The sequence below is a fragment of the Sarcophilus harrisii genome, chromosome 3 (assembly GCF_902635505.1).
Source record: "Sarcophilus harrisii chromosome 3, mSarHar1.11, whole genome shotgun sequence".
Classification (NCBI taxonomy): Eukaryota; Metazoa; Chordata; class Mammalia; order Dasyuromorphia; family Dasyuridae; genus Sarcophilus; species Sarcophilus harrisii.
Genome location: NC_045428.1, coordinates 274,801,841 through 274,828,302, shown reverse-complemented (window position 1 = coordinate 274,828,302; position 26,462 = coordinate 274,801,841). Strand labels below are relative to the sequence as shown.

The 26,462-nt window shown below is 34.1% G+C and overlaps 1 protein-coding gene across 6 annotated transcripts in view; it reads right to left on the bottom strand.

Moving 5' to 3' along the window:
- SH3KBP1 (SH3 domain containing kinase binding protein 1) overlaps positions 1–26,462 on the bottom strand; it is a 453,585-nt gene that overhangs the window by 115,893 nt on the left and 311,230 nt on the right. For all 6 annotated transcript variants that reach the window (XM_031959528.1, XM_031959530.1, XM_031959529.1 and 3 more), the window contains one exon: positions 23,569–23,663. In XM_031959528.1, coding sequence (XP_031815388.1) covers positions 23,569–23,663 — 95 coding nt within the window. The remainder of the gene's footprint in view (positions 1–23,568; positions 23,664–26,462) is intronic.

The following is a 26,462-nucleotide window of genomic DNA, read 5'->3' as shown; positions in this document are numbered from 1 at the left end:
CTACATGATATTTTCATTTACATTCATGTTTATGCAATAGCTACAGCTATATGTTTTACAAATGGCCTTCTGGATGGTAAGTATATTTTGTCTTGTTAATAAAAATTATTAGTATTGACAAAGCATTTTGTTGGGTTTTAAAAAGAGAATTTTATAGATCTTTTAACTTCTATACCTCTTTGGAGACTTTTGGAGTTCGGGCATTGAGGTAACACGGTGCATTGAGTACCAGGGAGATCTGCATTCAAATTTTGCTTTAGACACTTACTAGCAAAGTGGCCCTAAGCAAGTCATTTACCCTGTTTACCTCAGTTTACTCATTTATCAAATGAGCTGGAGAAGGAAAAGACATTGCTATCTTTGCCAAGAAAATTCCAAAAGAGGTAACAAAGAGCTGGATGCCACTGAGAACAACAAAACAAAAAATAATCTGATTCACCAGGCTTTTGTCTTGCTTCTGGACTTACTAATTAAGTCAGCGGTTAATAATATACATTTCATATTGAAGGGCCTCAGAGCTTGGAGACTCAGTCTTGAATGAGAATAATATCAAGAATGAATAAAGCAAGAGAGGAGACTATAATCCTGGTAAAGAGTAATCCAGTTGTTATTTCAATGACAGACTGATTATTATGTGACCAGCATTGTATGGGGTTCCAGGAAATTATAAAAAAGCATATGGCAGATTCAAACTCATTAAAAGTTATAATCTATCAGAGAGAAGAGACATATACGTAAAGCCTGGTAAATAACATTAGGCTCTAATAATCAACATTTGTCAAGAAGAATGGTGATGAATTTTAGGAAAGAGAACTGAGGCCTTTCAGCTTTTAGTTTGAGAGCTGAGAGTCAGATTTTGTTTCATGTGTATGGGGAGGGTGAGGAATTCTGAAGAAGGAAAGTAAAGTTTCAGAAATAGGACAAAGATCACAACTTTTTATTTTTCCCCACCCAGTCGGGCCACTATGATTTGTAAGGAATACCAGTAGATTTGTAGGAAGATGATGGGAGGATCCCCACAAAAGTTTTATCCACCTACATTGCATTTTTGTTGAATGAAACTCCTGCAAGGATTGGAATATGATAGAAATTAAAAAGAATTTTTTGACAGTAAATCAGATGAGATGCTGAAAATATTGATGGCACCAGAAAAGAACTATAAGTCGAGAGAAAGAAAGAGAGAGAGAGAGAGAGAGAGAGAGAGAGAGAGAGAGAGAGAGAGAGAGAGAGAATGACAATGTCTAAGAGCTTTTTAAGCTAATTATGTGAAGCTGGCTGGGACCATCGTTTCAAAAGAGCTAAAATTGCTTAAGGATATAGGATTTTCAAAGCCAAGATCTTAGCAGCTGCCATAGCATTTCAGCAAGGCAAGTCCATCAGAGCCTATGGCAATAAAGTGCAGTTTAGGAGAGATGCCTTCAAAGTGGTACAAAGATAGCACCAAAGGACATCATGAGTTACATGGCTATAAATGTTCGCTTCATGCATGTTTCTTCCTTTATGCCCTCTCCTACTTGTAGAATGATAAGCCTTGACACAGTATACCTTTAGGCTGTTTGATTAAATGTCTATTGCTTTGAACTAACAGCTACTCTGGTTCATCTAGTAAAAGAAATATGTAAGTAGGAACTCAAATAGATGGCTTGAGGCACATGCTGACCCAGTTTTCTAGGGGTCCACATGTGAAGGAAGTCTCAGGTACTACTCTGGACTCATAATATTCATTTGCAGACACTATATTTATTTGAATTTTCCATCATCTAGCAGTTATTTTTCACATTTACATCTTAAATACTTATACTACATATTTATACATTATTATTTATTATATGTAACATTTACATTATATAACTATTAAACACATTAATATGTTAATAATGTTAAATAGAATTCATGTGTATGTAGATAGATAGATGGATAGATAGATAGATTGTAAATAGATAGATAGATAGATGTATTAATGTCCCCATAGAAAGGTAAGCATCTCAACCCTGTCTAGTACAGACCCATTTTTATGGAGCCCCTAGTGCAGGGGTCCTCAAACTTTTTAAATAGGGGGCCAGTTCACTATCCCTCAGACTGTTGGAGGGCCGGACTATAGTAAAAACAAAAACTTTGTTTGTGGGCCTTTAAATAAAGAAACTTCATAGCCCTGGGTGAGGGGAATAAACATCCTCAGCTACTGCATCTGGCCCATGGCTATAGTTTGAGGACCCCTGACTGGCTGAAGATTTGCATGGGATCTAAAAATCTTCCTCTAAATAGGTAATGTGGTACAAGGAAAAGGGCATTTTGAACTAGAATTTGGAATAGCTAATTTCAAATCCCACCTTAGACACTTACAAACTTTATAACTCTAGGCAAGTCCCTTAGATGCTCTATGACTAAATTTTCTCATTTGTAAAATGAGGGACGTTGATCTCTTAGATTTCTAAAATAGGTTCCAGCTCTAAATCTATGATGTTATCATTTAGATTAAAGCTGATGGAAAAAGAAAAAAAAAAACTCAACCTAGAACTAATGATTAACATTTGTTCCATTATGCCCAAAGGTCTATCAAACTGTGCATACTCTTTGACACAGCAGTGTTTCTACTGGGCTTAAATCCCAAAGAGATCATAAAAAAGGGAAAAGGACTCATACGTACAAAAATGTTTGTGGCAGTCCTTTTTTGTGGCAGCAAGGAACTGGAAATTGAGTGGATGCTCATCAGTAAGAGAATGGCTGAATAAATTATGGTATATGAACGTTATGGAATATTATTGTTTCAGTCAGCAAGATGATTTCAGAGAGGTCTGGAGAGACTTAAATGAATTGATGCTAAGTGAAATGAGAAGGACCAGAAGATCATTGCTGTTGTACACAGCAACAAGATGATTATTCGATGATCAATTATGATAGACATGGTTCTTTTCAACAATGAGATGATTCAGGCCAGTTCTAATGGTTCTGTAATAAGGAGAACCATTTGCACCCAGAGAGAGGACTGTGGGAACTGAGTTTGGATCACAACATAGCATTTTCACCTTTTTTGTTGTTGTTTACTTGCTTTTTTTCTCGGTTTTTTTTTCCTTTTTGATCTGATTGTGTGTGTGTGTGTGTGTGTGTGTGTGTGTGCATCATGATGAATGTGGAAATATGTATGGAAGAACTGCATATGTTTAACATATATTGATTTATTTATGTCTAGGGGAGGGGATGGGGAGAAGGTAGGGAGAAAAACTTGGAACACAAAGTCTTACAAGGGTAAATATTGAAAATTATCTTTGCATATAGTTTGAAAATAAAAAGCTATTATTAAAAAATTGTTCCATGTTAAAGTTAAGAAATTTTGGCTTTTTGTTCTCTTAAGGTAAATTATAGATATTGCTGATGTACTTTTGAGGTGTGGAAATATGTAGCAAGAATATCAATCATGAAAATTTAAAATAATGTAAAAATTATTATCCAGTGGACATCGTTCAACTTACAAAGATCTAATCTAACATATGTACTTAGAAATGTCCACCTAAAAATAGCCAGCAGGCAAAGGAATTTCCCTTTTCCAAAAAATACATTTCAAAACAATTCAACACCCATTTAAGTGCCTCCTATATACAATATAACATTGAGGATAAAAATATAAAGTTGAAATGGCTGACCCAAGGGAGTTTCATCCAATATCTTATGTTCACAGAGAAGTAAAAACAAAGTTAATTTTCTACTAACAATTAGTGGGGAATCAGGAAAGGCCTCTTGTAGGAAGCTGTATCTGAACTGAGCCTTGAAGGAAGTTAAGTATTCCAAGAAGTGGAGGTAAGAGAGAAAATCTGTACAGATTCAGAGGACAGCCTAGACAAAGGCATTTTGGTAGAAGATGGAAAGTCATGGAAGGGGAAAAGCAAGTATCACCATTTGGTCAAAATATAGAGTACATAGAGATCATTACTGATCACAAAATAGAAAATTCCGATTATACCAAACTGAAAAGTTTTTGTACAAACAAAACTAATGCAGACAAGATTAGAAGGGAAGCAATAAACTGGGAAAATATTTTTACAGTCAAAGGTTCTGATAAAGGTCTCATTTCCAAAATATATAGAGAATTAACTCTAATTTATAAAAAATCAAGCCATTCTCCAATTGAAAAATGGTCAAAGGATATGAACAGACAATTCTCAGATGAAGAAATTGAAACTATTTCTAGTCATATGAAAAGATGCTCCAAGTCATTATTAATCAGAGAAATGCAAATTAAGACAACTCTAAGATACCACTACACACCTGTCAGATTGGCTAAGATGACAGGAAAAAATAATGATGATTGTTGGAGGGGATGTGGGAAAACTGGGACATTGATGCATTGTTGGTGGAGTTGTGAACGAATCCAACCATTTTGGAGAGTAGTTTGGAACTATGCTCAAAAAGTTATCAAACTGTGCATACCCTTTGATCCAGCAGTGTTACTACTGGGATTATATCCCAAAGAGATTATAAAGAAGGGAAAGGGACCTGTATGTGCACGAATGTTTGTGGCAGCCCTTTTTGTAGTGGCTAGAAACTGGAAACTGAATGGATGTCCATCAGTTGGAGAATGGCTGAATAAATTGTGGTATATGAATATTATGGAATATTACTGTTCTGTAAGAAATGACCAACAGGATGATTTCAGAAAGGCCTGGAGAGACTTACACGAACTGATGCTGAGTGAAATGAGCAGGACCAGGAGATCATTATATACTTCAACAACAATACTATATGATGACCAGTTCTGATGGACCAGGCCATCCTCAGCAACGAGATCAACCAAATCATTTCTAATGGAGCAGTAATGAACTGAACTAGCTATGCCCAGAAAAAGAACTCTGGGAGATGACTAAAAACCATTACATTGAATTCCCAATCCCTATATTTATGCACACCTGCATTTTTGATTTCCTTCACAAGCTAATTGTACAATATTTCAGAGTCTGATTCTTTTTGTACAGCAAAATAACGTTTTGGTCATGTATACTTATTGTGTATCTAATTTATATTTTAATATATTTAACATCTACTGGTCATCCTGCCATCTAGGGGAGGGGGTGGGGGTAAGAGGTGAAAAATTGGAACAAGAGGTTTGGCAATTGTTAATGCTGTAAAGTTACCCATGCATATATCCTGTAAATAAAAGGCTATTAAATAAAAATATATATATATATATAGAGTACAAAAAATGCTAACCAAGAAGCACTTGAACCTGGTGAATAAGACTTGAGTTCAAATCCTAGCTGGGTCGTTTATCACCTTTGCAAAACTAAGATGAAATTCCCCGTCTGTAAGAAGGGTTAGATTTAGGGGGAGTGGAGAGAAGGCTCTAAGGTCACTTTCAGCTCTAATTTAGGAACTTCTGAGTAATGTGAACTTGATTTGGATGGTGAAGATGGAGCCAGGTTGTAATTGGCTTTCCATTCCTACTGCTTTAAGGATTTCTCTTGTTTCTTGTTGCTTTCTATCCCATCAAGCTCCTGCCTGGAATCATTCCCTGATTTCACTTTCCAAGCTTGATTATCACCTCACTCAAGACTGGATCAAATACAGATGACTGAGTAAAGAGAAGAAAATGGAAGTGCAGTTTAGCCATCCTAATTCTATATCTTCTCAAAGAAATGACTAATAGATGTTATTCTATAATAACTCAGCTCATTTTTAGAAAAAACACAGCTATGGTTAAAAGCCCTGGAAATTTTGTCAGTGTGCATATTCTTCAAGTAAATTAATTATCAAAGTGTGCCTTGTTCATAAAACCAGGAATTACATTTGGTCTACCAGGTTTCTAAATATCATTTATGATATTATATCAGGGAAAATACATACCATTTTTCAGACAACTGCCCTATGAAATGAACTGGTTGGTCAAAATATGTGCACAAGTGCAACATCTATTTGTAGTTTCAAACTCACTTCTATTCAAATTTCTCATCAGACATATATAGGTAGGTAAAAAAGAAAAAACTGAATTTTGGTGATTTTCCCTCTTCTCTCTCTCTACTTTAATTGAGGATGTGAAGTCCAGTGAAAGGATGAGAAAAGGAGGAGATACAGGTTAATTTAATTAGTGAGATACTCTGAGGGAGTGAAGAGAATCAATATATGCCAGACAAGTCAAACTACTACCACCATCAAGATTCAATCCTTGATGAGCAGGCCTCAAAAATCAATAACCTTGAGATTAGACATATCCTCCAAACACCTTCCAGCTCAGCCCCTGCAGCCATCATTAAAAGGAGAAATCATTGTGGAGAAAGGACTCACCTTCTTCATGACCACTAGCATTAAGTACTGCCTAACTGTCATCAACAGACAGATAAAATGTTCTGACAGTAGCAGCATCCCCCAGATTACACATATAAAGGGACAGTCATTTCTACTACCTGTCAACCAATTGACTGCCATATTCACAGGAGGTCTGCAGACCTACCTGAATCAGTCAGGTACCCTGAGGAAGAGATAGGAGGTATCAAGTGTCAGACAAGTGACCACCATCCACAGTCCTACACCCCTATACCCATCATAGTAAGGATTTAATAAAAATTTCATTTATTCATTTAAACAAAAAATAAGGTACTACATGACTTTTTTTTTTTTTTTTTTTTGGTGGGGAGAGAGACCAAACATGTGAATTCATTTGTATAAGGAAATAGTTCTCAAAGTACAGTAGCACACTCTTGAAAGTCCTCAAGACTCTTTCAGGGACTGATAAAGTAAAAATTATATTCATAATAAAACTAATCCTTTATTTGTCTATTAAAATACTCTTTCCTTTTCCAATTGCATATCTGTATGAGGCTGGATTTTCTTCATATTCTTTGGACAAAACAACCAACAGATTGAAAGAAGAAGCAGATAGGAAAATTCAGTTGTCTCCTATTAAGCAATACATCAAAGAGATTTGTAACAGTACCACTTCTCATTAATTTATTTTTGAGTTAAAAATTAAGCTATAGAACTATGTAATATTGTATTACACATATTATTTTTTAAATGGATTAACTATTTTAAAAAGTGTCAGTTTTAATCTCTAATATAAGTAGCAATAGATAAAACCCATAAAACTAAAAGTTCCACTAGGGTCCAATAATTTTTAAGAGTATAAAGGAGTCCTGAGACCAAATAGTTTGAGAACCTATGATGATAAAGGGAATTCCTGATGAGGAAATGCCTGCTTAGAAACTTACTGTTTTAGAAATTGCCTATGGCACTAAAAGATCACTCCAGTGAATGCTAGATGTGGGACTGGATTCCAGGTATTTCTGACGTTAAAGTCTGCTCTCTATCTGTTAGGCTATATCATCCTTCACTTCTTGGCTTAAGTGGCTAGAACGGGGAAGAGGAGGTGTGGTGTGTATATAAGTAGGTCATTCTTTATTGAAGCCCGATTAATTCCAAGCATTTCAGAGTATTGCTACCAGGTCATCAGTTTTGTTGTTTTTAAGTCATTTTTCAATTGTGTCCAACTCTTCATGACCCTTATTGACATTTTCTTGGCAAAGATATTAGAATGGTTTGCTGTTTTCTTCTCCATGTGAATAACAAAGATGATTTATTGATAAGCCCAACTTTGGAGCTCATGAGGGGGAAACATGAAATGCAATTTCTGCTAAATTAAAATCTCAAAATAAACTCTACATTTTATTTAATGCATACACACAGTGGACCTTTTGAAGGGGAATGAGTACCACTGTGAACCTTTTTCTGAAAAAGCTGTTTCATAAACAAACAACCCCCCTCCCCCTACTCAGAATGCTAGATTTGAATCCAAAGGAACTGGTTTCTTTGGAAAGTCATCTAATTGCCTGGCTTCAGAATCCTCATCTGTAAAAGGAGAGAGCTGGAATAGGAGATCTTGCCTTGCTATTCTAAATTTGTAAAGAAGCATTCTTTCAGAATCAAAATGATTGAGATTGCATTTTCAGAAATACAAAGTGTATAAAATAAAAATGCCCATTCCTTTACTGATTCATTTTCACTATGCAAATCACTCAGCTTCTTCATTTGGTAGAAATTATTTCACAAAGATGCTGATTCTTCCATATCAACACAATCATTCTGTTAAAAAAAAATACTCCACAACTTTCCCTTGCAGTCTTGAAAATATATATAGTCAAAGATCAGCCATTATTCATTCATCTGTCTTCAGATATGACCTTAAAGCATCTTTGGCAATTAAACTCAACTAATCTCATCTCCAAAAATCTCATTGAAGAGATATATAAGTACCACATTTTAATAATCTCCTCAAAAATTTAAACTCTTTACTATCAAGAAGTTTTCCCTTATATATCATCTAAATCTATTTAAATCCATTTCTTTTTGTTCCCTTCTCTTATGAGAACAAAAGCTCTATCTTTAAACATTTGCTATAAAACTGAAAAGGAATTTTAAAATCATGTCCAGTCTCTCCGAGAGACTGGAGTGAATAATTGCCATTTGTTTAAGCTTCATATTTTTCAACTTTTTGATCCTCCTTATGGTTGTTCTCTGAACTCCCTCCCAGTTCTCTTTACTCCAGAAGTGAGCCCAATGTTAAGGGCCACATCAAATTGGAAGGGAAATTAATGGTTCTTAAGTATAACTTTATTCACATACCCAATATCTTATAATTTTTAAAACCACACATAGTGTTAATGGATACTCATGTCAGAGTTCAAAAATATATATCTGCAGCCATCATCTCTATGTGAACAAGTCAATTATTAAATTGTTCTTTTATCTTATTAATTTTCTCATTCCACAGGCACTTAATGCTTTTAGTGAGTCATTCTCAACAAAAGAATGTGACTGTCATTTTTACTTTAAAGTTCCATATAGGTCATTACTTATTGAAACCTGATTAATTTCTCTAAGCATTTCAATTATCTACCACCTGGTGAGCAGCAGGACAGATTAACTGATTGGCTCAACTTTGGGGCTCATCAGGGAGCATATGAAAAGCGTTTTCTACAAAACCAAAACCTCAGAATAAAATATGTATTTTAAGTAATGCTCATAGCAGTGTTTCCTAGTAAGGCAAATCTCAAAATAACAGAAATGACCTAGAATAAAATAAATACCCACTTTACCCAACTCAAACATTCTCAAGCTTATTTATCTCAACTGTTAACTTGTTCTTCCTTAGGGTCTTTTCTCAGGATTTTCTCACCACTTGGTTATAGCTTGTTGCTTATCAGAGTGAAATTGCATCCCTGCAATCTTGAAGGCATTTTATGAATGTTCATTATTTTTTAAATACTCTTTAAGAATTCTGGCCTTCTCCAACCATTCTGGAGAGCAATCTGGAATTATGCCCAAAAAGTTATCAAACTGTGCATACCCTTTGATCCAGCAGTGTTTCTACTGGGCTTATACCCCAAGGAGATACTAAAGAAGGGAAAGGGACCTGTATGTGCCAAAATGTTTGTGGCAGCCCTGTTTGTAGTGGCTAGAAGCTGGAAAATGAATGGATGCCCATCAATTGGAGAATGGTTAGGTAAATTGTGGTATATGAATGTTATGGAATATTATTGTTCTGTAAGAAATGACCAGCAGGATGAATACAGAGAGGCTTGGAGAGAATTACATGAACTGATGCTAAGTGAAATGAGCAGAACCAAGAGATCATTATATACGTCAACAACGATACTGTATGAAGATGTAATCTGATGGAAGTGGATTTCTTTCACAAAGGGACCTAATTCAGTTTCAATTGATCAATGATGGACAGAAGCAGCTACAGCCAAAGAAAAAACACTGGGAAATGAATGTAAACTGTTTGCATTTTTGTTTTTCTTCCTGGGTTATTTTTACCTTCTGAATCCAATTCTCCCTGTGCAACAAGAAAACTGTTTGGATCTGCACACATACATTGTATCTAGGATATACTAGGACATATTCAACATATATAGCTGCTTGCCATCTAGGGGAGGGGGTGGAGAGTGGGAGGTAAAAATTGGAACAGAAGTGAGTGCAAGGGATAATGTTGTAAAAAAAATTACCCTGGCATGGATTCTGTCAATAAAAAGTTACTATAATAAAAAATAAATAAAAAAAAAATAAAATTGTTCCATGCTTGGAAAAAAAAAAAAAAAGAGAAAGAATAGGATAGTAGGAAGAGAATTTGATCAGATAAGGACAGGGATTTAATTTCAATTTCATTACTCACCCTATTGTGAGACTTTTACCATATAGTTTATCTTTCATCTGAAAAATGTGTATATAATAAAAATGGGCAAAAAAAAAAAAAAGAATTCTGGCCTTCTAAGTCTTTTAAGCTCTAAATCTTTTAGTTTCTCTAAAAATTAGGTGAAAGAATTTGTGTGTGTGTATACTCATGTAAAATTACGTGTAATATGTGTATGTTTGTCTACATAACATAGACATATGTATATTTATATTACATGTATGTATGTATTTTAAATATATACATTTCCATCTTATACATGCATACACAATATCTGAAGTAAGAATCCCCTAGTAACTGAGAAAGTTCACTTCAATTTTTCAAACGTGTAAATGACACAAAGGGTTAACTTTTTTCTGTACTCTCCTCATCATTTCTCTAAATTTTAATGTGTTAAAAAAAAAAAAAAACTATACCAGAATTCCTTCACATCAGTGATTCTTTTTATTTCTATTAGGCTTCTTCTTTGCCATTTGGTCAAATTTTATAAACCCATTTTATATCTCCAAATTTCCCCTATTTTTCTGCCAATCCCAACGTTGTTTATACTTACTCAGACCTCTGTTATTAACTCCCTTGGTCCTTCTGACCCAGGGTAAATATGACCACAACAGGGACCTCAGTAAAGACCCAAAACTCGTTGTCTAGGAATTTTTTCATTCAGTTTATTGAATGATCCATACATCTCACATAATATAGTTGAAAATCCTTCCTAGAGGCAAAAGAATGAACTTCAACAAGAAGTTTTAACATCTTTCTCATAATTATAAAACCGTCTTCAGTTCTGATTACTAAACCTTGTGGAAAGTTTCCAGTAGAAGCTAAAATAAAGAAGTTTCCCTTATAAGAAGAAAAGTTAATTCTTAGCTTACAGGGAGCAGAAAAAAAGGATGCCTCAGCATATTGTATCTCTCTTGCTTGAGGTTTTAACTGAGCCATTAATTAACCAGACCAGTCCCTGGAACCTAAATTGAGGAAGTCTAGGAAGCTGCAATTGGAGGAGGAATGATACTTAACTCACACCAGGAAAGAAATAAGTTTTTAATTAAATTGGGTAACACCCCCAAAAGTTGCATGGCCCTGTTCTTTTTCTAATTAAGAGAAGCAAATTTTCAGGTCATCAAGGGAATCAGAGAGGCTTTTCAATCCCCTGTTGGCTCCAGATTCCATGGAGAAATGGACAAAATATAACCAGGGGGCAAAACCGAGAACAAGACCCCATTTATGCACCAGGGAATGAAAATGGGACTGAATTTGAGGTGGGTATGTGGGAATTAATGAGGTATGAACAGAAGAGGGGGAAAAAAGGCTACTTTAAAGAAAATCTGCAATTTTTATGAATAGTTTCTCAGAACTCTTTACAACTGATCTCAGTGCTATGAGGTAAAGCTTCTAGGAAACATTTACCTTTTTTGAGTATTTGTTCTTTTTCCTTGGGCCTGTTTCCTTTCTATAGTTGCAGAGATGAGGAGGAAGAGAATTCACCTCTCAGCAATATTTTAAGGGAGATAATGTGTTCCTTCTAGACTCAAAGACCAGCCATCCACATTAATGGACATGTGTGCTATTTCAATGGATTATATTAGATTTTACTGGATCTAACCATTCAAAAGCAAGAAGGTGGATTTTTTTTTCCTTTTTAAACCTGAACATCTACATCCCAAATGAGTCTACTCTATAAGATTATCATTCTGGCAAGTTGTAGATCTTCCATGGCCCAAAACTTTCAGGTTATCTCTTTCAAAGAGATTAAGAACAGCCAGATTTCAGGGCCAATTTATAAGTCATATGAGAAAAGAGGTTTATGTTATTTAGCCCCAAAGATATTCACATTTCATTCCAAGATTAATTAGGGAGCCTGTGGTTTGATATGCCTGAATATTATAAATTTTGTCTCTCCCACTATATTCACTGGATATAATTTTGATTATATTGATAATATATGAGAATTCCTTAGAACCATAGAATTTCAGAGTCAGAATGGAACTATCTATCTATCTATGATAAATAGAAATCATCATAAGATGATTTATGAACAACTAGGTGGCACAGTAGATAGAGCATCGGTCCCAAAGTAAGGAGGATCTGAGTTCAAATGTGGTCTCAGACACTTAACACGTCCTAGCTGTGTGACCCTGGGCTAGTTACTTAACCTCAATTGCCTCAGCAAGAAAAAAAAAAAAAAAAAAAAATGATTTGGTCCGACTCCAACATTCTTCAGATGAGCAATTTATGCCACAGAAAATTTATGATTTCTTGACAAATATTTCCTTTAAATAATGATTCTCTCTCTCCTCCAGTAATTTCCCTAAGCTTCTTCATTTGTATTTGATAAATTGCCTCTAATTGGTGGGACCTTCTTATAGCTTTGTCCCATCTTCTTTCTGTAGATTTGCTCAATTTTTTTCAATTATTAGGAAATGTTGCCCTTGTGATCCTCTCCAAGAAGCCTGAAATGTAAAAATACTTGCAAAAAAAAAAGATCAGAATGTGGAAATTTCTCTGTATTCTACTATGGTAGAATACTGAAGGACTACTACAGAAGGAAGAAGGAAAAAAAAAAGAAGAGAAGGGAAGAAGGAAGGAGAAAAAGAGGAAAAGAGATCAAAGTTATGGATGGTAAAGTCTGAAGGAAACTTCAAGATTGGCTAGCCAATTTCATGCTAAGATTGAGGAAACTGAAGTTATAGAAGAGAGTTACTTCTCAATGTTACACAGTAAGGCAGTGGTACAATTTGATTTTTTCCTCTCAACTCTTGAGTAAAATAAGAAATATCTTAGAGAAAGATAAAGTATTGCCTATAGGAGGTTTTTTGAAAAGGGCAAGAATTAATATTATTGAAAATGATCATTATTCTTAAGTACAGAACTAAGTTTTAAAAAATATTTTTTTATTTTTTTTAACTTTCAAAATATATACAAAGGTAGTTTTCAACATTCACCTTTGCAAAACCTTGTATTCCAAATTTTTCTCCCTTCCTTTTCTTCCCTCTCCCACAGACAGAAGTAATCCAATATGTTATGTGCAATATGTGTAATTCTTCTATACATATTTCCACAATTATCATGCTGCACAAGAAAAATCAGATCAAAAAGAGGAAAAAAATGAGAAAGAAAACAAAAAGCAAACAACAAAAAAAAGACGACAATATTATGTTGTGAGCCACATTCAGTTCCCACGGTCCTCTTTCTGGATGAAGATGGCTCTCTTCATTACAAGTCTATTGGAATTGACCTGAATCACCATATTGTGGAAGAGAGCCACGTCCATCAGAATTGATCATCATATATTCTTATTGCTGTGTAAAATATTCTCTTGGTTCTACTCACTTCACAGATCAGTTCATGTAAGTTTCCCAGGCCTTTCTGAAATCAGCCTGCTCATCATTTCTTATACAATAAAAATATTCCACAACATTCACATACCATAACTTATTCAGCCATTCACATACCATAACTTATTCAGCTATTCCCTAACTGATGGGCAAACTCTCAGTTTCCAGTTCCTTGCCACTACAAAAAGGACTGCTATAAAGATTTTTGCACATGCGGGTCCTTTTCCCTTTTTTATGATCTCTTAAAAAGATTTTTAAAAATACTTTTCCTTTCTTTAAAAAAAAATCAATTTCCACATCACCAATCAGCTATTAAATCACAAAATATAAGTATGAATATAAAAGAGCTTTCTGCTATTCAGAAGAATTATTAGTTAAATACAATTAATTGAGAGAAGTGAAGCTGATAAACAATTCGAATTAACATGACATAGGGTTGACCTCAGAAGAGAGAACATTATAATTGGGAATGACCAATTCTCATTAACCAACAAAATTTGAGACTTCTTGGAACAAATACAGAGACCAGAGATAGATAGGAGGGGAAAAATCAGCATCTCAAATTTCTGAATAATTGTGGCTTCTTCTCTCATATCAGAAAAAAGTCCGCACCCCACTCTACTGAAGAAAGCATCAGAGGAATTAAAATAACCATATCCATTGCTATCAAAGTAGAGAAATTTCTTAGATTAGGATCAAATGAGAAAAAAAAAGAACTACAGGAATCCCTTGAAGATTATTATTGAACTTATACAGAAAGATGAAGTCAGAGATAAAAGTATGCATTAACAAACTATTAGCAACAGAAAAATTTCCAGCAGTGAACAGCTGAATGGCCAGAAGGAATTTTTTGATTGTTTACCAGTAAATCAAAAAATAATTTTGTTTCACATACCAATCCTTAACACTTCGGCCCATTAAAAAGCTTAGTGTTTTGACAGCAAATAGGTAGAAAAAAAGAATGATTTTCACCAAAACCTGCTTTCAAAAGCCATTCTCATTATTTCCATCCATCACCATTTCTTGGTCTCCTGCTGACAAGGGGGCAAATCAAGCTCTACTTTTATTCTCTTGACTTTGCAGTGTTTTGAGGAATGTTGTGACTTTTGTCCACGAATAAAATTGTGTCAGTAGGGCACAAAATGACAAGCCATATTTTGACATTCTGTGACACAAATGACTCACTCATTCATTACACAGTAAAATCTTTAGAAATTATAAAAAAGAAAGTCATGATCTTAGGACTATATTTAACTTTTTTATTCAATCACAAAAATTTTCCTTTCCACTAGGTTTGTCAGCATGATAGCTCTTTCCAGGGACACTTGGTAATTTCTTTCTCATCTTTAAAATGATGTTTTCCAGACAATTCTCAGATGAAGAAATTGAAACTATTTCTAGTCATATGAAAAGATGCTCCAAGTCATTATTAATCAGAGAAATGCAAATTAAGACAACTCTAAGATACCACTACACACCTGTCAGATTGGCTAAGATGACAGGAAAAAATAATGATGATTGTTGGAGGGGATGTGGGAAAACTGGGACATTGATGCATTGTTGGTGGAGTTGTGAATGAATCCAACCATTCTGGAGAGTAGTTTGGAACTATGCTCAAAAAGTTATCAAACTGTGCATACCCTTTGATCCAGCAGTGTTATTACTGGGCTTATATCCCAAAGAGATTATAAAGAAGGGAAAGGGACCTGTATGTGCCAAAATGTTTGTGGCAGCCCTGTTTGTAGTGGCTAGAAGCTGGAAAATGAATGGATGCCCATCAATTGGAGAATGGCTGAATAAATTGTGGTATATGAATATTATGGAATATTACTGTTCTGTAAGAAATGACCAACAGGATGATTTCAGAAAGGCCTGGAGAGACTTACACGAACTGATGCTTAGTGAAATGAGCAGGACCAAGAGATCATTATATACTTCAACAACAATACTATATGATGACCAGTTCTGATGGACCTGGCCATCCTCAGCAACGAGATCAACCAAATCATTTCCAATGGAGCAGTAATGAACTGAACCAGCTATGCCCAGAGAAAGAACTCTGGGAGATGACTAAAAACCATTACATTGAATTCCCAATCCCTATATTTATGCACACCTGCATTTTTGATTTCCTTCACAAGCTAATTGTACAATATTTCAGAGTCTGATTCTTTTTATACAGCAAAATAATGTTTTGGTCATGTATACTTATTGTGTATCTAATTTATATTTTAATGTATTTAACATCTACTGGTCATCCTGCCATCTAGGAGAGGGGGTGGGGGGGGGGGTAAGAAGTGAAAAATTGGAACAAGAGGTTTGGCAATTGTTAACGCTATAAAGTTATTCATGCATATAACCTGTAAATAAAAGGCTATTAAATAAAAAATAAATAAAATAAAAAAATAAAATAAAATGATGTTTTCAACCTTAGGACTTTTAGCTTTTCTAAAAGGTTTGGAAACAAAAGAGGAAAGGGAATTTATTCCCACTTTATCACCAAGAAGGAATCTTCCCTAAGCCAAGGAAAGCATTAATCTTATCTCTAGGCTCAACTCAGCACTATTCTAAAAGACTATGTTTTTTTTAAAGTTGTATCCTTACTATACTATGGGTCATGAGACAATAAAATATGAAAATCATTCACTCTCCTAGAAAGACTATTTAGAGTCTAGGTAGGAGTCTTTCCCCACCCCAAAAGAGTTCTTTGTGTGAGGATGTCCTCCTTGCCAGCCTCCTTAGCTGAGATCACTGCAAGCTAGTTCAACATATAGTTTGCTTTGCATATAATATTTTTGTGTCTCATCTCCCCCATTAGATTGTCAACTCCTAGAAGGCAGGGGATGATTGTCTTTTGCATCTTTTTTTTTTTTTTTTTTAAAGCCTCAATGCTTTGGATCCCTAGGCACACAGTAAATGCTTAATAAATCTTCATTAATTGATTGATAAGATATCACTCCATAATCTAAGTAGAATAATCCTTTTCTTTACCACCATGCTCCTTTTTAACTTTTTCTCATGGGGGAAACGGTAGGACCTTAGATTTTGGTAAGAGACACTTTAGAGGCCATTAATTCAATGGATTGATGAGGAAATTGCATCTTTGAGGAGTTAAATAACTTGGCCAATAACTAATTAGTGACACATGGATTCAAAGGAAGGTTCCCTGATTCCACATCCAGAGTTATTTCTACTATAAGTAGAAAAGACAGCAATGAAGAAAAAAAAAAGAAACCAAAATACCCTGCAAATGAGAAGAAAGGAGAGACAGGCAGGAAAACCTAAAAAAGAATGGTGTTGAAATAGAAATAGAAAAAAAACAAAAAAACAAAAAAAAACAAAATAAAACCAAAAGCTCACATGAGGCTGAGTCCATCTGGTTATTTTACCTAGAAGTTTCTTTTTTCTGAAGCTGTGAGGCATCTGAATAACAAACCATAAATTGTTTCTGCAGAAAACAAGTACTATGATGTCCTGATATAATTCCTTAGGCCCCTCAACTGACTTCAGGTTTTATAAATAAACAAAAACAAAAAATGATTTTGATTAATGTCGAAATGGAAATATGCCAAAATTATTTGCACCAATGAAGCAGGCATATGGATTCTTAAAGTCACAAATTCCCAATACAACAATTATCAGTAATCTTTGAAAAGCAAGCCACAATGTTATGGAATATTATTGCTCTGTAAGAAACGACCAGCAGGATGAATACAAAGAGGATTGGCAAGATTTACATGCTGAGTGAAATGAGCAGAACCAGGAGATCATTATATACCTCAACAACGATACTGTATGAGGATGTATTCTGATGGACGTGGATTTCTTCGACAAAGAGAAGATCTAACTTAGTTTCAACTGATCAAGGATGGACAGAAGCAGCTACACCCAAAGAAAGAACACTGGGAAATGAATGTAAAATGTTTGCATTTTTGTTTTTCTTCCCAGGTTATTTATACCTTCTAAATCCAATTCTCCCTGAGCAACAAGAGAACTGTTCGGTTCTGCAAACATATATTGTATCTAGGATATACTGTAACCTATTTAACATGTATAGGACTGCTTGCCATCTGGGGAGGGGGTGGAGGAAAGGAGGGGAAAAATCAGAACAGAAGTGAGTGCAAGGGATAATGTTGTAAAAAATTACCCTGGCATGGGTTCTGTCAATAAAAAGTTATTAAAAAAAAAAAAAAAGAAAAGAAAAGAAAATGAAAAGCAAGCCATAAGGATATCCTAAATAGCATAACAAAGTTGAAATATGATTCCAGGACCTCTCATTCCAAATTTGGGGCTCTTTTCACTGCATCACACTGATATTTTTCTAATTTTAATGTAAAATCCAAAGAGTATGAAAGGTTCTAGAAAATTTGAAAGTTACAAGTATCTCCCTTTAGAGGGTAGAATTCAACTTTAAAAGGTATCAATTGTTCCTTATGTATTAGTACTGTGCTAGGCTTCTAGAAGATAAAAAAAGGATATATAAAATAATTCAAATAAGATAAATTCTTTACCCTTAAGGGTAATACATACAAGGTAATATGATGGATACATAAGCATAATATCAAGCTTCAAGAGGCAATATAGTGACACAGTGAATAGAAAGCTGGTCTTAGAATCAGGATAGTAAGGACAACTTGTCAAGGTCCCCTTGACACCTACTAACTACTGTGACTCTAGAAAAAGTCATTTAATTTTTAAGGACCCCAGACAACTCTTTAAGACTCTAAGGCTCACAAAAGTTTCTGATCTGTTTGGTATAAGAATTATTTCCCAATGGAATTCTATATGCCAAGGAAATCACAAATCTATCATCCCAAAATTATCCACCAAGAGTTTAGCATAAAAATCAATTTGAGGAGCTGATTTCCAGCATGTGTTTATCATGTATACCAATGAGGAGGTCAGGATAAATATTATTTGAAAATTCAGTCTCAGAATCCTTCTTATCTAAGTTCACAAGGAAGAATAAGTTTAAAAGGGCTTAAAATTTGCCATTTTATTCTCTCTTCCCTTTCCTCCCCCCCCCCCCCAATAAAGCTTTTCAACTTGATAGCCAGACAATGCAAAAAATAGCTACTGAGTTTCATGTCCCTTTTCAAATATAATCTAAGTTTGATTCCAGGGAAGTAAGTGGCAATAACCCAGAAAGCATAAAAGTATTTTTGAGTAAACTTAAAATAACAGCTGAGCACAGGTGTGTTTTGCATGGGAGGGAAATTTCCAGAGCCCACAGCAACTTTTGTATAAATATACAAAAGTAGAATTTCTCATAATTACTAATTGAATCCTAATTTCCAGGAGAGATACAAATATTTTAGGGCTTTTCATATATTTTTTCCAGGGACTGTAATATATTCTTATGCATCAATTTAAGTTGTCTGACTCGTTTTTTTTGAAAACTATATGAAAATTACAATTGTGGATTTTTAAAACATAAAACCTGATTGCTGTTGTTATCAGCCCTTTCACTGCTTGAAAGAGGGAAAGAGTTTGAGGCTGATAAAATGGAAATATCATAGAAGATTCAAGATAAATAAAATTTAAAAATAAATAAATAAATAAAAATTAAAAAATTAATTTAAAAATAAAAAATAAAATAAAGTAAAAAGATTTTTAAAAGCCTTAATAGTTAAAAATTAGAGAACAGGAATCCCAGGATTCATACTCATATACATCCAAAAATGCTGTAATGTTCAGGGATACCAGAACCTACATTTATTATATTTTACAAGAATCATTGAAAAAGATGATCTAAATGGATTTAAAGATGAATTCAAAGATTATTCTACAATCTTTCACCATTCACTAAACATTGACTAAACACTTCTTATGGAAAGGCATTATATCAAATAAGAGCTTTAATGCCCCTTCCCCCCCAAAAAAGTACCATTAGCAATAGCAGTACTCTCCCATTATTAGAGGCAAATAATCCAAGAATTTTTGCTTTTAAATTACTGTTAACAACATTTAGTTTACTTAATTCCATCACAAACACTATCTCTGCCATTATTAGCATATAGCCAGAGGTTCCAGAATAAGCTTTTAAAATAAGTGGATTTTTTTTTTAAATCCAAATCTTAAACATTGAATTATCTTTTCTACCTTTATATGGCATGAATGTGAGGCCAGGAAGAGGAGGGAATTAAAGTTTTTAAGAAGGTAGACAAGAAACAGAATCAAATTTCAAAAATAATCTCAATAGAGGAAAGGATTTGAATTGAAACAACAAAGTGAAAATGATACAGATAAGTGTAAAGCTTTGCACTAGGGGCAATTAGATGGCTCACTGGATAGAGTGCCAGCCCTGGAGTCAGAGTGCATGTATTCAAATCTGGTTCTAGACACTTACTAGTTATGTGACTCAGAACAACCCCCTGAACTCCCATATATCTCAGTTCCTCATCTGTAAAATGAAGACAAACTTAGAGACAGAAATGGGAAACCACTCCAATATCTTTGCCAAGAAAACTGTCTATGAGGTCACTCCTGAAAGACTGAACAAATCTACACAGAGTATCAAAAACACAACCATACAGGTATCAGAACGAGGGAGATCTAGTTTAAATAACTGTATGTCTTTTAAAAAATCAATGTCTAGACAGCATGATTTGGAAGATAAAGAGTCAGAGTTTGCATCAGGAAGATTTGCTTATGACACATCTTTGCCTCATCATTCTAGGCAAGCTACTTAAACTCTTTAATATACCTAGGAGACCACTGCAATGACCCATGTTGGAGGTGACAGGGATCTGAATATGAGGGGATAACAGTAGGAATAGAAAGAAACTGAAGAGTAAAAGAAAGATGAAGAGAAGAGAAGAGAAGAGAAGAGAAGAGAAGAGAAGAGAAGAGAAGAGAAGAGAAGAGAAGAGAAGAGAAGAGAAGAGAAGAGAAGAGAAGAGAAGAAAAGAGAAGAAAAGAGAAGAAGAGGGAAGAAGGGAGGGAGGAAGAGAGGGAGGGAGAGAGAAAAGAAGGAAGGGAGAGAGGGAGGGAGGGAGGGAAGGCAGAAAGGAGAGAGGAAGGGAGGGAAGATGGGAGGGTGAGTGAGAAAAAGAAAAAAAGATAAAGAAAAAGAAAAAAGATGAAGAAAAGCAGAAGCAGCAGAAGAATTAGAAAAAGGGAAAAGCAGCAGCAGAAGAAACAGAAGAAACAACAAAAAAAGAAGAAACAGAAGCAGAAGCAGAAGCAGCAGCAGCAGTAGGAGAAGAAGAAGAAGAAGAAGCAACAGCAGAAGCAGCAGAAGCAGAAGCAGCAACAGCAGCAGCAGCAGTAGCAGGAGGAGGAGGAGGAGGAGAAGGAGGAGGAGAAAGACGAGGATGAGGAGGAAGAAGAAGAGGAAAAGGAGGAGAAGGAGGAGGAGGAAAAGAAGGAACAATAGTATGTGGTCCATGATTAGATATGAAAAGCTAAAGAGAAAGAAGATTTAGCTGAGTTGAAGGTTTTGGCTCTAGAGAACAGAGAATAGGAAGTTGGGGGGAAGAATAAGTGAGAATGGAAAGATTAGGGTAATGAGTTAAATTTGAGATCTACTGAGTTTAACTTATCATTCAATTAGAAATCATAAAATTTAAATTTAATTCCTGATCTAGAACTGAAAGTGATTTCAAAGAACATAGTTCAATTTTCCTCATTTTAGAAATGCCCAAAATTATACAAGCAGTAAGCATCACAGGTGGGATTTGAACCCAGGCTCCTAAACTTTGGACCTAATGCTTATACCATGCTACTTCCATCATCCTAAAATGAAATGAGAGAATCTTATTAAAAAGAAAGTGTAAGCTCAAAATATACTATTTTCACTTTTTTTGCAGTTTTTTTTTTCTTTCTTGTGGCTTTTCCCTTTTTTTCTGAGTATTTAAGAAGCTGGAATGGAAAAGAATAAATTTTACACGAAACATAGCTCTAACTGCAAAGAATGAACTTTCATCTATACAAGGAAATGTCCTTTCTAATTACCTCTACAATTAAGAGCAAAAGAATATAAATTTCCAAGTAAGACAATAACTTTCATGCTTCATTCACACTTAATAACTTTCTGAGTTATTCAATCTCCTAGTTAAAAGTTATCTAAATTACACAGGCAATAAAAAGCTATATAAGTTGCATCAGTTATATACACATCAAACATATCTGCATTATAAGCTCTCAGTTTGACAAAGCACTAGAACAAGGGGTTATACAATCAAAGAAAAGTGGGGTGGGGGGATTCTTCTGATTTGAATTGAAGAATTATAAAAGATATAATTTCCCCTCCTCCTTTTTTACCCTAAGCAACAAAGGAATGATATATATATATTTTAAAACAGTTGAAACAATAAAGATTGTGGGATATAGAAGAAAATGAGAACTGGAATAAAGAATACTTGGATTTGATTCCTGGCTCTACTACTTAATAGCTGTGTGACAGTAAAGATATCACCTACTCAAGCTAAGTTTCAGTTTTTTATACTGGAAAAAGAGGATAACAGTATTAGTGTTACATTTTCTTATGGATCCAGTAAAATAATGTATATGAAAACCATTTTGAAAATGGCACTCTGGGAATCTGACAAATGTCATAATAATTTGGGAAGGGAAGAATGGAATATTATTTCAAAAAAAGTACTTTACCACATTGGAGTTGTTAAAGAAATCAGACTTTGAATACAGAAGAGATGACTTAGAGCATTTTCTCAGATCAAGTCATCCCAATCTGTGTGGGCATTTTAGATTCAATTTATGATAAATCCACAACTTATCTAAACTGCTCACATAGATCTGGCTGACCTATGTATATCAAACCAAGCTGACGTTTGTGATTTCAGGGAATAAAGCTATTTCTACTTAGCCTTTCTTTAAATTGCATTTATAACCCTTTCTTCCATCTCTAGAAAGTCACACCAAGGGAAGTTTATCCCACAAGTAGCGAGGCAAATGTAAGATTGCTTTCTAAAGTAATCAAATTCTTATTCCTTCCCTTCCTCCATTCACCTTGAGAAGTTGAAATTGTTCAAATAAAATTCATCTATTCCAGTAAAGCCAGGAATTTTTCTTTATCTCCTTCCCTGATGTTACCTCTACAGGGATTAGAAAGTGAACTTCTTGAGAGGAAGAACTGCCTCACTCTTCCATTTGTAATACAGTGTTTCACATTAGCTCTTCATACACAATAAAATGTTTCACAAATGCTTTTTCCATTCATTCATTCTTTTTTATACATATGTTCAATCCTGCAAGATTGTAAGTAGTTTAATGACAATGTCTTCTCAAAACACATTTTCCTTATTTTTTTTTAATTTGGGTACATTTACAGTATTAGTTGTGCAGTAACAGTTAATTCTTCCTGTCCTAGTCCAAATAGCAGAAATATATTTCCCTGAGGCAGATTGATTAATCTAAATGACAAATGACATCTTTTTTCTTCCTTTTTTAAACATTCTTTTGTTTTTATGTTTTTAATTAAAATATAAGCTTTTTGTAAAAGTGGTCTTTAAGTTTTTACATTTAAAAATCACATTTAGAAGAAGGAAAAATCCTTGAGCCATTGTGACTAGAGAGCTAATATATTCAGAACACCTCCTGGCTTATCACATATGAAAGCACAATTATTGCATTGGATTTTAAAATCTGGAACTGGCACAAAAATAGGAAGAATATATTTAATGGATGAGAAATTACAGAGTCACTGAAATTTCTAAATCATTCAGTAATAATCAATAAATGATTATTAATTATCTACTATGTGCCAGGCCCTGTGCTAAGTCCTGAGGATAGAAAAACAGTCAAAAAGACAATCCCTGCCCTTGAGGAGCTTACAATCTAATGTTAAAGACAATATGTGAACAAACATGTATCAAAATATCCAGGATAAATAAGAAATAATTAGTAGAGAGCACTAGCATTATGAAGAAAAAGATGGAAAATTTCAAGATATCCCTAAACTTTAATTGCTAGCTAAGCAATCCATATGTATGAGAATTAAAAGCAAAGAATTGCATGTGTCTGATATCAATTAACAAATTTGCCTCAAGGATAGATATAATATGTCTATATCAGAAGATAAAATATTTCAGTTACCTTATTGACAAGGGTGACTATATCGCCTTCTCTGATTGTCAGTTCATCCTCATTCTGTGCTTCATAAGGAAATATGACTTTGCAATAATCCTTACCTATTAAAAAAAAAGGCACATGATTTTTATAGAGCTGTAATCAAATAGCTTTCTCATAACATGTTTTCATCCATAGGCTAGGAGAAAACATCTAGAACACATGAAAATTGAGTAACATTATATAACAAAACATAAATAGATAATACTCAAGATTATACTTCCCCCACCTTCTTCAAGGACAATCTGAAATTGATAAGTCCTACTAATTGCTTTATTTTATGGAATAGTGAAATAAGAAAATAACTCTAAGTATCAATTAATTTTTTTAAACTAATATAATTAATCTACATTTAGTAACAAGAAATTTAAACAATTTCCTCCATCCAGTTTTCACACACATTATTTTACTAAATAAGAAGTCTTGTTCCCAAACATTCCCCAAATTCACATGTTGTACAGGAGAACCAATAATATAAATAAGATTAGCTAGATTCTGAGAAGAAAACTCAGCAGTTTCCTTTAACAACATTAAACTAAGTTTAAATAGTTACATGCAATTTTGTTTATATAAATAGACAATTAGAAACCTTCAATGATATTGGCTATATGGCCTAATATGCACATCTATTTCCAAGAATATACCAATGGGGCACCTAAGTAATGTGATGGATAAAGCAATGGCCCTGAAGTCAAGAGGTCCCAAGATCAAATTCAGCCTCTGATTCTTATTAGCTGTATGACCCTGATTAAGTCACTTAACCCACTGCCTTAAAAAAAATCATATCCATATACATGCAAGAATATATCTACATTCATATTATGGCTCATATACAAAACCCCACCAATTTTTGGTTTTTATTACCCATCTTTATCTGAGCCATGCCTCAAAGAAAAAAAAACACTACCAATTTAAAAATACTGAAAAATTGAAATACCAGGTAAATTAGCAGGATGAAAATATAGTTTGAAAATATAGTTATTTACTGTTTTCATGGGCACAAAACTTGTACATTAGAAGGTATTTAGATTTTGAAGAGGCAGGAAAACAAGATCACTAGAACAGTCATTTGAGGGAGATTTTGTTTAATTTGTTTAGGATATATAAAAATTAGCAACCTTAAAATTTTCAAATGGCTCTAAACTTTGTCTGTATACATGGGCTAATCTCTGCATAGTTATATATTAATAACTCTATAACTACTTACATATTTATTTCAATATAATATATACATATATTGTCCATATAATCAGTCACTCTTAGAAATAAATTTACCTCTTCAGCAAGGCTAACACACTATACTATCTATAATCAATGTGTTTATTGAAATTATAGATTCATTAAAAATCAGCTAGTTAGTCAAATGTGTAAACATTTTTCATGTTTGGGTTTGAAAGCATTAGTTACTTGAATAAACTATTAGTGTTGAAACTCCAAGCTTCACAAGAGGCACAATTCATCAATCACTGATAATCTACATTTATGTCCATTCAGTGTTTATTTGAGCACCAACTATGTATAAAACACTGTGCTGAGCAGTGAAAAAGAAAGATCTGCGTGAGACAGAGCTCCCTTCCTCAAGGAGATTACAGTTAAGTGGGAGAGACAAGGCGAATATATACCATGACTCCTAGACCATAAAGAAATATGAAGACCAAGTCAAAAGACAACAAAGTTGGTATATGTATCATTATCTATAATAACAAATGGTATTTATGGACCACATTAAGGTTTGCAAAAGCTTTACAATGTTACTTCATTGATCTTCACAAGAATTCTATGAGGCAGGTGCTTTTATTATTTGCATTTTACAGGTAAGAAACTGAAACTGAGACACATGAAATGAATTGTCCAGAGTCAAAGTTAAATGTCTGAAAAGTATTTGAATTCAGGTCTTCCTGACTATAAGTTCAGAACCTTATCCAGCATAATACCCCTCTAAATCCTTTATAACAAACATAGCTAGCATTTATACAGCACCTATTATGTGCCAGATACTGTGCTAATCATTTTATAAATATTATCTCTTTTGAGCCTCAAAATAACCCTAGGAGCTAGGTACTATTATTATCTCCATTTTATAGTTGAGGAAATGAGGCAAATACAGGTTATATGACCTTCCCAAGATCCCATAGCTAGTAAGAACCTGAGGATGGATTTGAAATCGTCTTCCTGACTCCAGGCCAGTGCTCTGTACTACCTGGATATTTTATTATCTTCATTATCTACCCTAGTAATGTCAAAATTCTCAAATATTCCCTGGCATGTATGTTGCTAAATAAAGCCCACTATGAAATATTATTATGTATTCATTTTCCTTATATTATTAATATTAAATATTGCCACTTTTGAGTCATCCAAATATTACAACTGAAAAAAGTTTTGAAGGACTAAAAAACCATAAGGAAAACCTTCTAGGGGAGAAAGAACTATCATTCATTCACTCATTCATTCATTCATTCATTATTTCTCTCAATCATTAGCAGCAAATGTTAAAATCACAACAATCTTGAATAAACACTATTTCAAAAGAACACTGTTTTACATAGTCCTGGAAATCCACTATCTATAACAAAATAAGCCTCATGGCTTATTTTATCATCCATTGAGCCATCCTAAGACTATGTAGACGTATGGTCATTTTTAGAACACTGACAGAACAATGAATAATAAAAAAAATTAGTGCAAACTCCATAGGTCCTATTCCCATTAACTGCTGTTAAATAAGTTAATAAAGAAGGTGCTTGTAGGAAAACTATTCCAATAGCCTGTCTGAAGAACTATTAAACAAAGTAGTAAATAATATCACCATTTTGAGTCCTATTCTATTCTTCATGGGGTTTTCTTGGCAGAGATATTAA